The sequence below is a fragment of the Cygnus olor genome, chromosome 11, assembly GCF_009769625.2.
Source record: "Cygnus olor isolate bCygOlo1 chromosome 11, bCygOlo1.pri.v2, whole genome shotgun sequence".
NCBI classification, from domain to species: domain Eukaryota; kingdom Metazoa; phylum Chordata; class Aves; order Anseriformes; family Anatidae; genus Cygnus; species Cygnus olor.
In genome coordinates, this window is record NC_049179.1 from 7,815,291 (window position 1) to 7,828,788 (window position 13,498).

The following is a 13,498-nucleotide window of genomic DNA, read 5'->3' on the forward strand; positions in this document are numbered from 1 at the left end:
ACTCTTTAAACTACAATTTACAACACAAACTTATTTTTATGTGAGAGCTCCTATATTACCTAGTTTTTCTTTCGCTCTTAGGAAGCTATTCCCCCAACTTCTTGGATCGCTTGTTTTTAGGGGAAATGACGCTTGTTTCAACATGGATTTAAGAAGTGATGACCTGCTGCTTTCAGAAAAGTCTCGCTGAAGTCTAGCCCTTATAGAAGAGTGTTGGTTAGGCTTCAAAATGGTATGCTAGTGAAAATACGCTTCTCCCTTGGAAGGAAAAAAAGAGGCCTTTTGATTTTTTTTTTTTAATCATCATCTTTATCACTGGAATAGTATAACGGTTTTGATTAACACTACTGGTAACTACTGATCTACCAAAATAAAGCATGAGCTACAGCCAACCTCCTGCAGAACAACAACAAAAAAAAAGGTAAATCACTGCATAAAGATTTTCCTTCTATTTCAGTCTAGAGGAATTAATTAGTTATACCCCACTTCATACACAACATGAGGGTGTCTTTAATCTTGTTCATTTAGGGCATAAAGTAAAAGCTGTATCAGAAAAAGGATGCACTGTAGATGCTTCTATACGAACAGGACAAACTATCAGGTGAGTATCAGGAATAACTAAATTAATACAGCAGTTTTCTAGTGAAACTAGACTACATAACAAAAACAAATTTTCCTTAATGCTTATGATTGGGAAATACTTTCTTTAGCTCACAGATCTTCCTTAATGCATGGATGAAAGACTTCTTACTCTTGATAGAAGGAGTCTACTTCTTTTCTGTATTTCTCAAGCACGGTGAGTCGTTTTAACTTCATTGTCGGACCTAAAGAGAAGATGTTAGTCACAATAGCAGAAACAGAACCAAAAATTTCTACTCTGTTTAAGCTTTGGTTCATAACATTTTCTACTGAAGAGCATTGCATGGAAAAGTATCTACTCTGTTAGCGTAGATCTCTGCTAAAGGAGAAGCAATTGTACATAAGGTTGCCTCCCTCTAATGAGCACTTCAAAGGCAACTATGGATAACGGAGTGATAACTGGGATAACACTTCCAGGTGTCTGTCTCCCCCCCCCCAAACACTAATTAAAAGGCTGACAGTTTTGAAACCTTTTAAAAACCTTTTAAGAATTCCCAATTTATTCAAAAAAGCCTGATAATGTGTTTGGGGCTCTGTTGTCAACCCTTCACTTTATCCTCCATTTTTTTTGTTAAGACAACTTTTTGGTATCATTACTGTAAATTATTAATACTTTAATGCATAAAGAATTACCTAGAATTGCTTAATTGCCCTAAGCAATCTCAAATTTAGCCACAGAGTTGTATGCACACTAAATGACCACGTGTACTGTAGATATGTACACACAGCAGAAACTCCAGTTTTTGCAGTCCGTAAAATGCTGCATAACTTTTTTCTTTTCCCTCTAGTGGTTGTACCCAGAATTTGGCATTTGAAACTGGATTTGAATACTCTTAGATCAGTTGAATACTCTTAGATCAGCAGCCCCATTACTGTGTGTGCTCATTGGGATAAATCAGCAAATCTTACCTAGTTCTCCCCCAGAAATGGAAAAATCTCTTGGCAGAACTATCCATTTTTGAATACAATGAACCCTATTTGTAGCATTCATGTTGACTTTGTTGATTCCCTCCTGAATGGCCTGGTAGATCGCCTGATCCCTTGTAGCTACTATCTCTGATACTTTAGTGGCTTTACTACCAGTCTTCTGGCAGAAATCTCTAGCTTGCTCAGTGAGGAGGTCAGTGGGATCTGATGTATCTGGGTCCAGTACACTCTAGAATATCAGATGAAGAAAATCATCAAATGCTCACTCTTAATGCATTAAATCAGTGATCATTCAATGATCAGGTTCTCCCCAACTTTTAAGAATCAAAGCAGCCAAGCACCAATACCCAAATATTATTTAAGCCTGAAAAAGCAGAAATATCTATCTATATATGGTAATGCTTCATTTTCTTTCTATTTAGCTATCAAATGCAAAAAAAAAAAAGATTGGCTTAAAAGCAGAAGACATGAATAGACTTGAGACACGTCAATTAAAATATGTCTAATGACCTTGAATTTCTACCAGACCTACCAATTATTTCATCATTATAGAGGAGCATTTAGCTCAACACTGTATTGTTCATCATTGTACCATCTAACCATGACAAGTTCAAATCATGATGATAAAGAAAAAAAAAATGCATGGGAACTACAGACCAAATGGTCTGTAGTTCCCATGCATTTTTTTTTTCTTTAACTAATGCCCTCCTATCAAATTTTGTGTCTTTCTACCAATGGTTCACAATCCTCCTCATTTTGTTAGGTGCAGGTATAATAGTTTCACTGAAATGAGTATTAAAACTAATGTACCTTTAGGGTCAACAACATGGACAAAAACTTCTTTTTGTCTCCAATCACCATGGCATTACTAACAATTGGAAGTTCTTTTTTCACAGCATCTTCAATTGGAAGCGGAGGCACGTTTTCACCTCCCGCTGTAATAATCAAATCTAGGAGAAATAAAAAACACACATAAACAAGGGCTATTAGTTGAATTCAAATAAATTCTAAAGAACAGGTTAATTCCTGGATGGATCCAAATTTCTTATTCTTACATGCAGAAATTCATAGTTTTCAAAAAGAACCAAACCTATTAAGTTGTTAGTATGATTCTCTTCAAAATAGCAATGCTGATAATTTCAAGTATGTGCTCAGATTTTCAATTCTCCCTCCAAGTAACAAATTTGCTCCCATGTACACACAACGCAAATTCCATTATAACAAGCTCCAGATACAGAATAGTTCGGTTGGAAGGGGGCCTTCAAAGATCATCTAGTCCAACTGCATATAGTATAATATATTTTTATACAATCCAGTAACCGTTAAGTCTCATAAGTTGTATAACACATACCTTTTCTCTGAGCAGTCATCCCTTCCCAACTAGCATAGGATTCACTCTTTATTTTACTGTTGTTGGCTCACCAAAAAGCAAGTTCGTGGTTAACATCATAATTAATTCTTAGAGTCACCAACAGGGGCCAGACAAAAGCAAGTTACTACTACATGAAGGCTGCACAGAAGCAACATGGAAAGAAGGGAGAGAAACATGAGGAGGGAGAAGTCAAGATCTGTGAGAGGAAGTTCACAGCAGAAACAGTCATTCCTGCCCTACTCTTGACATGAGGGGAGTATAATGACAGACTGGAATCTTAGTATTTTTGAGGTTTGTAAACAATGGTAGGGATACTGACCATTGATAAGGGCATGTGTAACTCTATTTGAATGCATTCATTCTGAAGTATAATACACATATTTACTGAAATTTTCACGACTGAGAATTATCCTAGTAAGTTTCAACTCTGTTTTAATTACACTGTTGAGTTCTCACTGCCCTCAAATAATGGTCTTGACAGGGTTTTAATAAGTAACATGCTTCAAGAAATAAATAACGCAGGCCAATGGCAGACCAGTCCTTTGTGTAGTAATGCAGATTATATATGAAAGATTGGGTTGATTCCTAAACCACTGCCAGTGACAAAAGAATTTAGATGCAGTTAAGGGAATATGGCACCCTTTCAGCACTCACACATTTGTTCTTTAACATCTCTACTGCTCCGGAACAGCAATGATCAGAAATAACTCCCAATCCATACTCCACATTCTGGTAAGGAGTACGCATTCATCTCATAATTATAAATGTTATTTCTCCCTAGTCAACACAGTGAGTGCATTTGAGGAAGCATGACTTGCGTTTATAGAAAGAGAGATTTCTGTCAAACCACATAAATACAGCAAAGTTGTTGTGTATCCAAACTTGTAAGAGGTTTTCATTTCCTTTTCTTTTGCCCTAATGCTGTTTTTGTCCTAGTTTTTCAGTCTGAAATGTCAGCTTTTTCCCAGCTGATCAGGAAAACTGTAATAATTGTAAAAACTTTTTGCACAACTATACAGATACTCCCTGTATGGGCTCCTTTAGCAAAATCTTGGTGCTTTGCAACTTCTCTCGATCTCAGATATCAAAAAGCAACTTCTACCTTTTCATGCTTAATATAATGAGTCCTAAAACTTTTAAGAACAAATCAACCAAACGAAGAAGTCACTAAAAGAAGAGCTTCTTTACTACCTTCTATTACATTTTACCTTATTTGGACTTGAATTTAAAACTTGAATGAAACTGGACAGATGCTTATTTTATCCAGATATATCCTACCCTGTAATTAGGAGTAATCGTTATTAGTTCAGCAATCAAGGAAGATGTGAGTGCAACACAAATGTTATGACAGAATGAGACCGGAAGATGTTAATAACTACATGAAAGAAAAATGGATCAGATGAGAAAGCAAATTAAAATCAAGGTAACTGTATTTGGTGCAGGCTATTAATAGCATCTACTCAAGTCCTGATGCCTAATAGGCTACTACCTTATCTTATGACAAATTCACTCATCCATGCTCTCTCCCTAGTGATTCATCATATATTCTAAGATGATAGTTACTCAGTTTTTAAATCTTCTTCTGTTACATGTCTACCATGACAAATCTCTCTCTACACGCACATTTTGAAAAAGTGCTTCCACAGTACCAACAACCAGTGTTATTCACGCAAGACTTCAACCTATATACTGTAATAATACCCAGGTTTACTGCTTTAGCTCTCCCTCTGCTTTCAAATTTCAATAGTGGCCTCTGCAAACCGCCTAAGGCATCAGAGGAACCTAGCTCTGACCTACAGCAATAACTTTTATATAATAGAGGGCTGTCTCCTGTTACTGTCTAAACATTCTAATGTGTAATTAAGACAATTGGGCAAGATTCAAAGGAAGAGCTTAATGGATCATTAGAATCAAAGACAACACATTAAACCTGCATTACTATTTTATATGACTTATTCTTAGTAATAATGAATAAGGGTCTGGGAGATGAAAAGCCTCATTGTAGGAACTGAATTATCTCCACCTATCACAGACTAGAGGGAACCCTTCCCTAAACAAAGTATGCCACAGTTTCATCATAGAAAAGTTTATTTTCCTTTCCTGTTAGATAAATTCTGCTTGCATTAAAAGAAAAACACTTATTTAGATGCACCACATCTGATATATGACTGACCAGTGATGAATAGTTACTACAAATATGATACAAGATTTTGCTTATTACCTTTAATTCTTCCAGTGACATAGAGAAAGCCATCCTCATCTAGTTTTCCTAAATCTCCAGAATGCAGCCACCCATCCTCATCAAACACTTCTTTTGTTTTGTCTTCCATATTTAAATAACCCATGAAAACAGTCCTTCCCCAGAAACAGATTTCTCCATTGCCTTCTGTGTCTTCATTCACCAATTTCACTCTGCAGCCAGGTACTGGTTTGCCACAGCTATTGGGGAAGAGCAGAAACACACACAGGGAACACAGAAATACTAAATTTAATATTGGCAGGACACCTACAATACCAAATCCCTGAACCTATCGAAGTATTAGTGTCAGTTTACAGTTGTGTATCTATCTTGCCTTGTGCTTTCTGTTCCCCCCACACACCCCGCCCCATACCTTTAGGCATAAAAATACTTTTCTCTTTGAGGCCTCGTATTTGAAAGTTATCCTGCCATGGGCCAGGGCTATGCTACACGTCTGATCTAGTAACTATGTCCTGCATAAAATGCTGTAGATCACTTTCAGTGCTCTTGACTTGGCATGCTATGGAGGAAATGTGTTCAGTTTCTGACTTGAATGTTTTGTCTCCCAAACTCAATGGACTGGCAATGCGTTGAGAGAAAGTAAGTGGTAAGATCATTGCTGAACTCAGTGAATACTTTTCTCATAATGAAATACAACACGTAAAATTAACTATAAAATTACCTGTGCTGCCTGTAATTATATGGCCCAGACAGGCAATGTGGGCCTGTGGTCTCACTCATTCCATAGGCCTCGTATAAGGTGATGTTCAGACCCAAGAAAAAATACAGTGTTTCTGTATTGAGTGGAGCAGCACCACAAAAGTGCTTCTGACAGCAAGAAAAACCCAGAGCATTGCGTATTTTAGCAAGCACCAAGTAGTCTGCTAACCTTGTCCAAAACTGCTTTAGGTCACTGCTGAGTACAAAACACAAAAGAGGAAGAGATAGTAGTAAGTCAGAGGAACCAACAGAATTTCCATAACAAAATCAGATGCAAGTTTTGTTTAGAGATATATTTGCCTTTTGGTTTTGGATGTTGACAGAAGTCACATCAATAAGAACAGGTAACTTATTTCTCCTTGTTTCATTTATTCAGTGTCTTTCATTGCAAGTGAACTCCAAATCCTAAGGTGTCGGAATACTGCAAATTGAAAAAGAGGCTACAAAAACGTACTGCATAAGACAAAGCTCTGGTATTCCTGATTTTTTATCAGTTAAATGAATCTCTGAGAACCAGTAAAATCTGAAATTTACACAACTTATCTGAGGAGTTGAAAGATCAGACAAGGAAATCAGTACCAATGTGCAGTATCTTTGGAAATTCCATTTTCAGTAAGTCATTTCACACTACATATTTCACATTTTAAGAACTTTGGAACTGTGAGTTAAGTTAATATTTGAATTTATACAATATTCAGTATCTGTGCACTCTTATCCAGGAAAATACCTGTTACTCAGAACAGATGATTTATTTAGAGCTCACAGAATTCAGGGGGTTGGGATAGTCCCTGAGTTTGTATCACGATGAGGTGTTCTTGCTCCCATGGTGCATACTCCAAATTGTCATGAGAGAGTTTATGTTTGGGCTGCCCTCAAAATGAGAATTTTCCCCTTCTCACACAGTTCCTTCAAATTCATGCCCTTTCTTCATACCAGTAACACAGTAACATGGGAGGCTGGACCTCTCCCAGCTGAAAACTAACCAGTTCAACTCATAGAAGAGACAGAGTTCAGGGAGGTGTTAGTGGAAATACATTCTTGGAGAAGATGGATGGACCCATCTAATAGTCACTTGGGTTTATGATTAGCTTACTGTAATTGATAACTATATCCTCCCTCTTACATTATATTTGGAGTGTTGCTAGGCCAAATTTTACCTGTTTACATCTAGAGAGTCTCACTGAAGTTTGATATTTCTTTTAAGCAGATAGCTACTTCTGGGATGATGGAGATCTCACTCACAATAATACTTACCTGCTTGAGCAGTTCAGGTTTCTCTCTAAGCTAACTGACATAGCCCATGACAGCATTTTCCTCTTCAGAAAACCTGATTGAGCAGAAGCATCCTTTAACTTCTCCATGATTTTCTCCCACACTCTGGGAACTCCCATGTGAGACGTTGGCTGCACTTCTTTTAGTGTGTTGATCAAGCTGCCCTGTTAAAATCATTTCGAAACATTGCAAAAGGCCCACATCAGTGAAAAAGAGGTTTGGTGATACAGTCTGCATCTTGCAATAACAATATGTAGAACATCACTAAAGATACAAGATATGAGCAAGGACTGCTGAACCTATTTCAATCAGGTACACTCACTAACATGGATCTGCTCTTACACACCAGGGGAAGTATGTACTCCAAAAGGAAAAAACACAGGTGGTTTAGTTCCTTCTGCCTCCCTTTCTCCCAAAAAATTCTTATACTTTTTCTGCATTAGAGGCACACTTCTACCTTAATTAAAGCTTACAGACCTGGACTACCAAATTTATGTACACATTCAGAATATTTTGAGTATAAATTGTTAAGTTAGCTGTTTAATTACAGAAAACACTGGAACCAAGATCTACTCAGACTCTGTTGTATCATTTATGAGCTTTATGTGGGGGCAGGTTAGGGACCAGTTCCAGGCACACTCTTTTTATAGCAGTTTATAGACTCATAACTACAAAGAGACTTTTCTATGCAGTTTCACCACATGGGTAAATGGAGTCCAGAGCACTGCATCTTGAGACTAAAGGATTTTAGTTTTCCACAATTCTTAAAATAATGGACTCTCAATCTTCATCTTCTGCACCTCTTCAAAAAACACATTTCCTCCTTTGGATGTTTTCTAAGATGAAAAAGTGCAAGCTTAATCAGGTGCAATGCAAGGCAGATACCTTCAGAGCATCTGGCTCAGCAAAGTAAACTTGTTCTCCCCATTTGATTCCAGTCCACAGGTCATATATCTGTGCAGCTATGTGGCTGAGTGGAAGATAACTGACTATGGACTCTTGTTGGACCTCTGCAGGTTGCATATCTCCTGCTCTGCTGCAATGTGCTGATGTCCAAGTTATCTATTTAAATAAAAAATAAACACATTAGATTTGTTTTTTTTCTTTTAACACAAACTAAGGATCCTTATGCTATGCCAACAAACCTATGACAAGTCTGCTTACAGAAATTGCTGAAGATGCTTCAATCTTTAACAACATACCAGATGGCTATTCCTCTGGTGCCATCCAGCCAAAAGCAAGATGAACTCATCTAGTAGCAACAACGGCCTGCAGATAACAGAAGTAAATGCAATCTTTCTGCTGCCTGACCTGCTGTGAACACTACCAACTACCCAGGCCCTAGTGGCGCACTAAGTAAGGCAGCCACAGGCTGGATGGACAAGAAAACTGATCAGCCCCTTCTTTTGCAAGTCTCCTACTGTGCATGCTTTCTATCAAGCTGGCACTTTTCACCAGTGTATGTCTATGTGTTTACCTGAAAAAGAACAATAAATACTCAGTAATCAGTGACCTCACAGGACAGTTAAGTATCCGCAAGAAGCTCATCACATTGTATTGATCACCACATGGCTATGCACAAATTGGGATCATTAGCAGCTGTATCCTGTTCCTCTGGAAGCCTCTGGGAGATTCACCACAGTGGTTCACAAGTGACACCCACACACACACCTCCCATAAGCAGAACTACATCTGTGAATAATGGTTAAGATTCGCTGCTTGACTTCTTAGTGAAACTGTGTTTCCCCCTTTTCTTCCCAGTTCTTCTTTATCTCAGAAGATGCAGCCGAAGGATGCTAAATATACATATACTCATTAACAGAATACAGTATATGCAAGATCCACAAATATGTGTGATGGTAAGAGGAAAAAAATATACACATATGCATAGCAGAAAAAGAGGAGATGGCTTTTTCAGAGGAGTCTAATCTAAACTGGGTAGGATAGGACACAGAAAAAAAGTTACTCAGCACAGCAGGGAAAAGATATAAATCATGCAATACCTGCTCTCACAGTATGTTCCAGCCAGTTGCTTTTCTTCAAAATAAATTTCAAGGTTAACATGAGAGTAGGTTTGGTCTAAGAAAATAGCAATTCTCCAGAAAAGCTTTTAAGGAGCAGCATGCTGTCAGGACAGGCCACTCCAGATTTAGGTGGCAGCATTGGTCAAGGAGCTATTGGAGACTTAAACACGGTAGGCAGAATGGGATGTCTTTGAAACGTGGCTATATTGATTGCTTATCCTCTTTATCCTCCAAAGCCTCATAGCATGCAGGCATGCTCACAGTAGATCTGTGTGGGTGCATATGACTGACTCAGCATTGGTTTTACAGATGGACAGTGGCAAACTTCTTTTGACTAAAGAAGGCAGCAGCAGTTACAGGCAAGGAGTGTTTTCCACTGTCAGTCAACATAAAAATAGCCTGTTTGTGATCATCAGCCAGAAATAGTTTGGCAGCTAACATGGAAATGACACCAGACCCCTTTGAGACAGAAGAGCATGGAATTTGCAATGTCAGATAAGTCTTTTTGTCCATCGACTCTGCTATGTTCTCCTTCCAGATATTACTGTGCTGATTCCCTACATTTGGGTGAATTGCTCACTATGTGTAATAGTTTCTGCATTCTTCTAAGAGGAGAGGTGACAACTTAGGCCAGCCCTTTCACAGACTAAGTGTTCAGAGAGGCTCTCTACCACTTCCCACTCCTGCTCAGCCACCTTAAGTAAAATAAACCAACTACAGTCCAGATCTTAGCTAGCAGACCTTTGTGGAGAGCCATTTTTGCAGTTGACTTTGCTGTTCTCCATCAGTGGGCAATTTTCTATTCACAACAATACAGCTAAGGTGATTACGGACTAAAAAAACGTCCAGGACTAAGACTGAAAAAAAAAAAAAAAAGAAAAGTAAAATTTGCAAAAGTAGTCTGTCTCAGGCTCTTCTTACAGCAGCTGGCTGATGCATATGATTTGCTTTAAGGTGACATAACAACATCACTGAAACGTTATGGCTATATATAAATTATTTGCAGAATTAAAGTACTGTATCTCACAAACAACCCAGCAAGTAACAAAACGCATACTCATAAGCTACATTCAAATTTGTGAAATGCTACTTAGAATGGAGTTTTATACTTCATCGTGCTTAAACATAATCAAAATCAGATGACTCCATTTTGAATATTGCTTTGTAGTACACTATCCATGTTGCAAAACCAGAGGAATTTCAAGGCTCTTCTATTATGCACCAGTCATTTAAAAAGAACAGGAATAAGTATCCTCATACTTTGCTATTTTTATACTAAAGGAGGAGCTTAAAGTACACACATTGTCATGACTCAACATGGCTCCTTTGGGCTTCCCAGTTGTTCCGGACGTGTATATTAGTACACAGCATTGATTCGGCTTTTGGGAGTTAATAATATCATCCAAAGTAGCATCAGATATGTCATCTCCCAAGTCCAGAAACTCTTCCATCTAGAGCATGTAACAGAAAATACAGGATATCATGAACCTCCTTGCAAGTGGAAAAGATGCAGCACCTTACCAGCCTAAAAAGAATGGCAGAATAAGTTTAGTGCCTTACTCTGAACACATTTCCAAGACAAGTTTACCTCAGGTCTTGCCTATGTAAAGAACGTAAGACTAGTGTATAACTTTATGTGGAAACTGCAAATAGACTGTCTGAAATTATGCTGCTACATGTCTTCCCAGTGCCTATGAAGGGAATGGTAGTCTCATTCCTCATCTAAGACAGATATTATGTACAAGTCATAGAGGATAAAATTCTATTACTATCTTACACCTAGGAGGACTATGATTCTTGTTGAAAAGAATCTGGATCTACATTTTAAGAGTACACTTATGACATTCAACTTATAATTCACCGTTCTTGTACCTAACTATATAAAGCAAAAGAATGAAAGCTTCTGTGCAAAAGCATCATCATCTAGATGTGTGAATGGCTTGCCCAAATTCCCTGCTATTTAATAGTAAACAGAACATATAATGCTGGTCACAATCTCCATTCAAATTTGCCTCCATCTAGAATGAGCTAAACTTTTCATGATGGTGGACTTCTGTGCAGCACAAATTGGTCCCAGAAAAATGCTGAGCCTGATCATCCATATTTTATTGGTCATTCTCAGATGCATCTACCACATGCACCTGATATCCTGCTGGGTATGCCACTGATTTCAATGCAATGAAAACTAGGGTAAATAAAAATTAGTCAATAACCCAAGAGTCAATTTCCCATTGAGATCCAATGATTCAACCAGTGCTACAGAACTGTATTATCCATGAGCAAGATGCAGCACCTCCATTCCACAATGATTTCTTGGAAATATATCTAGGACCACGGAGTAATAAAGAGGATGATGTGAAGGACAGCAGAGGTTAAAACCTCCCCTTGTGCATGACGGGGAGTTCATTCCTTCCTTCAGACCTCTGCTGTTGCTAGTGTGCTACTAAGGTTACAATAGCTAGCCTCTGTGGCACCCAGACTTCCTTTTCTTGGGTGGCAACACTGTCCTAGCATTCTGCTAACCACCAGTGACAAGCTTCATACGTTCTTCCACCATATAATCTCTCTGGGAAGAGGGGGAGTACAAAGCACAGCTCCATAGCAAGAAAGGATTCGTCACATATTATCTCTTCCCACAGAATACAGCCGTATCTATTTCACCAGCTCCTGGAAAGTCTGGAGGTGTCAAGGGTGTAATTGTTTCTATGTGACTTATCATTTGCTCCTGTTTTCCTGACCTTACTGTCTTCTCATACCAGAATGTGTTAATCACTTGTGCATCTGTTGCCCAGGCTTTATTTACTGAACAGTACCTGCAATAGCGAGTGTTCCTGTTTGGGAGTATGAAAGGTACAAACAGCCAAACACATTACTGACTACATTTGCCTTCTGGTAACATGCGCTGATAAGAGAACTAAAGCTTGGCCCCTACTGCAGCAATTGCTCATTACATCTCCGCTGTCAACTTCTAACATAAATCTCTTTCATCATATGCCACGTAGTTTGGGTGCCTTGCCTTCTATCCAAGTTATAAAACCATTTCTGCCTTTGGTGATTTGATCTCCAATTTTTCCTTTGCACAATATAAACTAAGGCAACTGTCAAGACTTTCTCAAAGCTACCCTCCTCTATCGAGAAAACGTGTCCAACCCGGCACTTGAACAGGGCGGTTTTCGAATGTACCTTTCAGTAACAGAATAAACCATGCATTACTTCTCTCTTCCAAAATTCTCAAGCATTTAGGCTTCAGCAACAGAATGTTGTTCCAGAATTAACTGCTAGCCTTATTCCTTTTACTATGAAATATAAGTAGCAAGATCTTTGTATCACATTTTTATTGTACTGGGATGTAAAGCATACTCCATACTGAGATGTACACTGTTGTAACACTGATTACTGTTTATAAACAGTATTATATTTATGAAATTCAACATAGCGTAAGTATTGCTATGCTGTTCCCTCTTCATTAAGAGGTTTTTCAGACTGGAATCTAATAATCTGAAGCCAACTAAAAAAGATAGGTTTTGTAGTCTTATTACCTAACTATTTTCAATATATTGAAAAAAACATTTTTACAAAAAACAATTCCTAACATTTCTTAAGTGCTGGACTTCTACGACTCAAATTTCTGATCCTGCATTTGTCCCTTTTTCAGCTTTCTTTTTACCATGTGACCTGAAGATTCTGGGCATGCTAAGAAAATGCGCTCTGCTTTGTGTAGCTTATAGGTATTTCTCTTCACCTGTTGCCTGACACCAGAAATATTTGGTGCAAACATGATGCAACTATCATCAGTAGAAGTACAGACACCTTCATGTCCTTGGATCCAGTGTAACCACCCACAATTCAGCTTTCACTACGGCCAGTGTACAACTTATTTTTAATGGTTTGAGAGTACACATTCCCACCTGAAGCCTACAGGTGTTTTGTTAATCCAGTTAAGAAAAAAAAAATACAAAACATTATGACAAAAAACAGTCAAGCAAGGTAACTCTAATTTTAAATGTCAAGCATCAAACAACAAGTTACGCTTAAATTCAATAGAATGCACTCATGAAGCTTGTGAATGCTCTTGCTGGAAGACAGCAATGCATTCTGAATGGCAGGCATTCCACAGATCAAACATAGTAGAAATTCATCAAATAAATAATACCCTAATAATTGTAACTCTGTTCTAGCATTTCACATACCGTATACAGATTTGGACATCTCTCTGGAATGGAGTCCTTGTACAGCACAACAGCTTTCAAGTGTGGCAAACGATTCCAGATCTGTTAGTTTTTTTAAAAACAAACTTATAATTTG

General features: G+C 38.0%; 1 protein-coding gene across 10 annotated transcripts in view; it reads right to left on the minus strand.

Annotated features, from left to right (window-relative positions):
- Positions 1-280: 280 nt before the first annotated feature.
- The window catches only part of ACSBG1 (acyl-CoA synthetase bubblegum family member 1), a 37,334-nt gene continuing 24,116 nt past the window's right edge, over positions 281-13,498 (minus strand). For 9 of the 10 annotated variants that reach the window (XM_040569408.1, XM_040569407.1, XM_040569406.1 and 6 more), the window contains 9 exons: positions 13,384-13,464; positions 10,495-10,644; positions 8,055-8,231; positions 7,152-7,333; positions 5,860-6,093; positions 5,160-5,377; positions 2,377-2,516; positions 1,549-1,795; positions 281-824 (listed from right to left, as the gene is read on the minus strand). In XM_040569408.1, coding sequence (XP_040425342.1) covers positions 748-824; positions 1,549-1,795; positions 2,377-2,516; positions 5,160-5,377; positions 5,860-6,093; positions 7,152-7,333; positions 8,055-8,231; positions 10,495-10,644; positions 13,384-13,464 — 1,506 coding nt within the window. In that variant the 3' untranslated portion in view covers positions 281-747. The remainder of the gene's footprint in view (positions 825-1,548; positions 1,796-2,376; positions 2,517-5,159; positions 5,378-5,859; positions 6,094-7,151; positions 7,334-8,054; positions 8,232-10,494; positions 10,645-13,383; positions 13,465-13,498) is intronic. The other variant, XM_040569403.1, reaches the window with a different exon arrangement.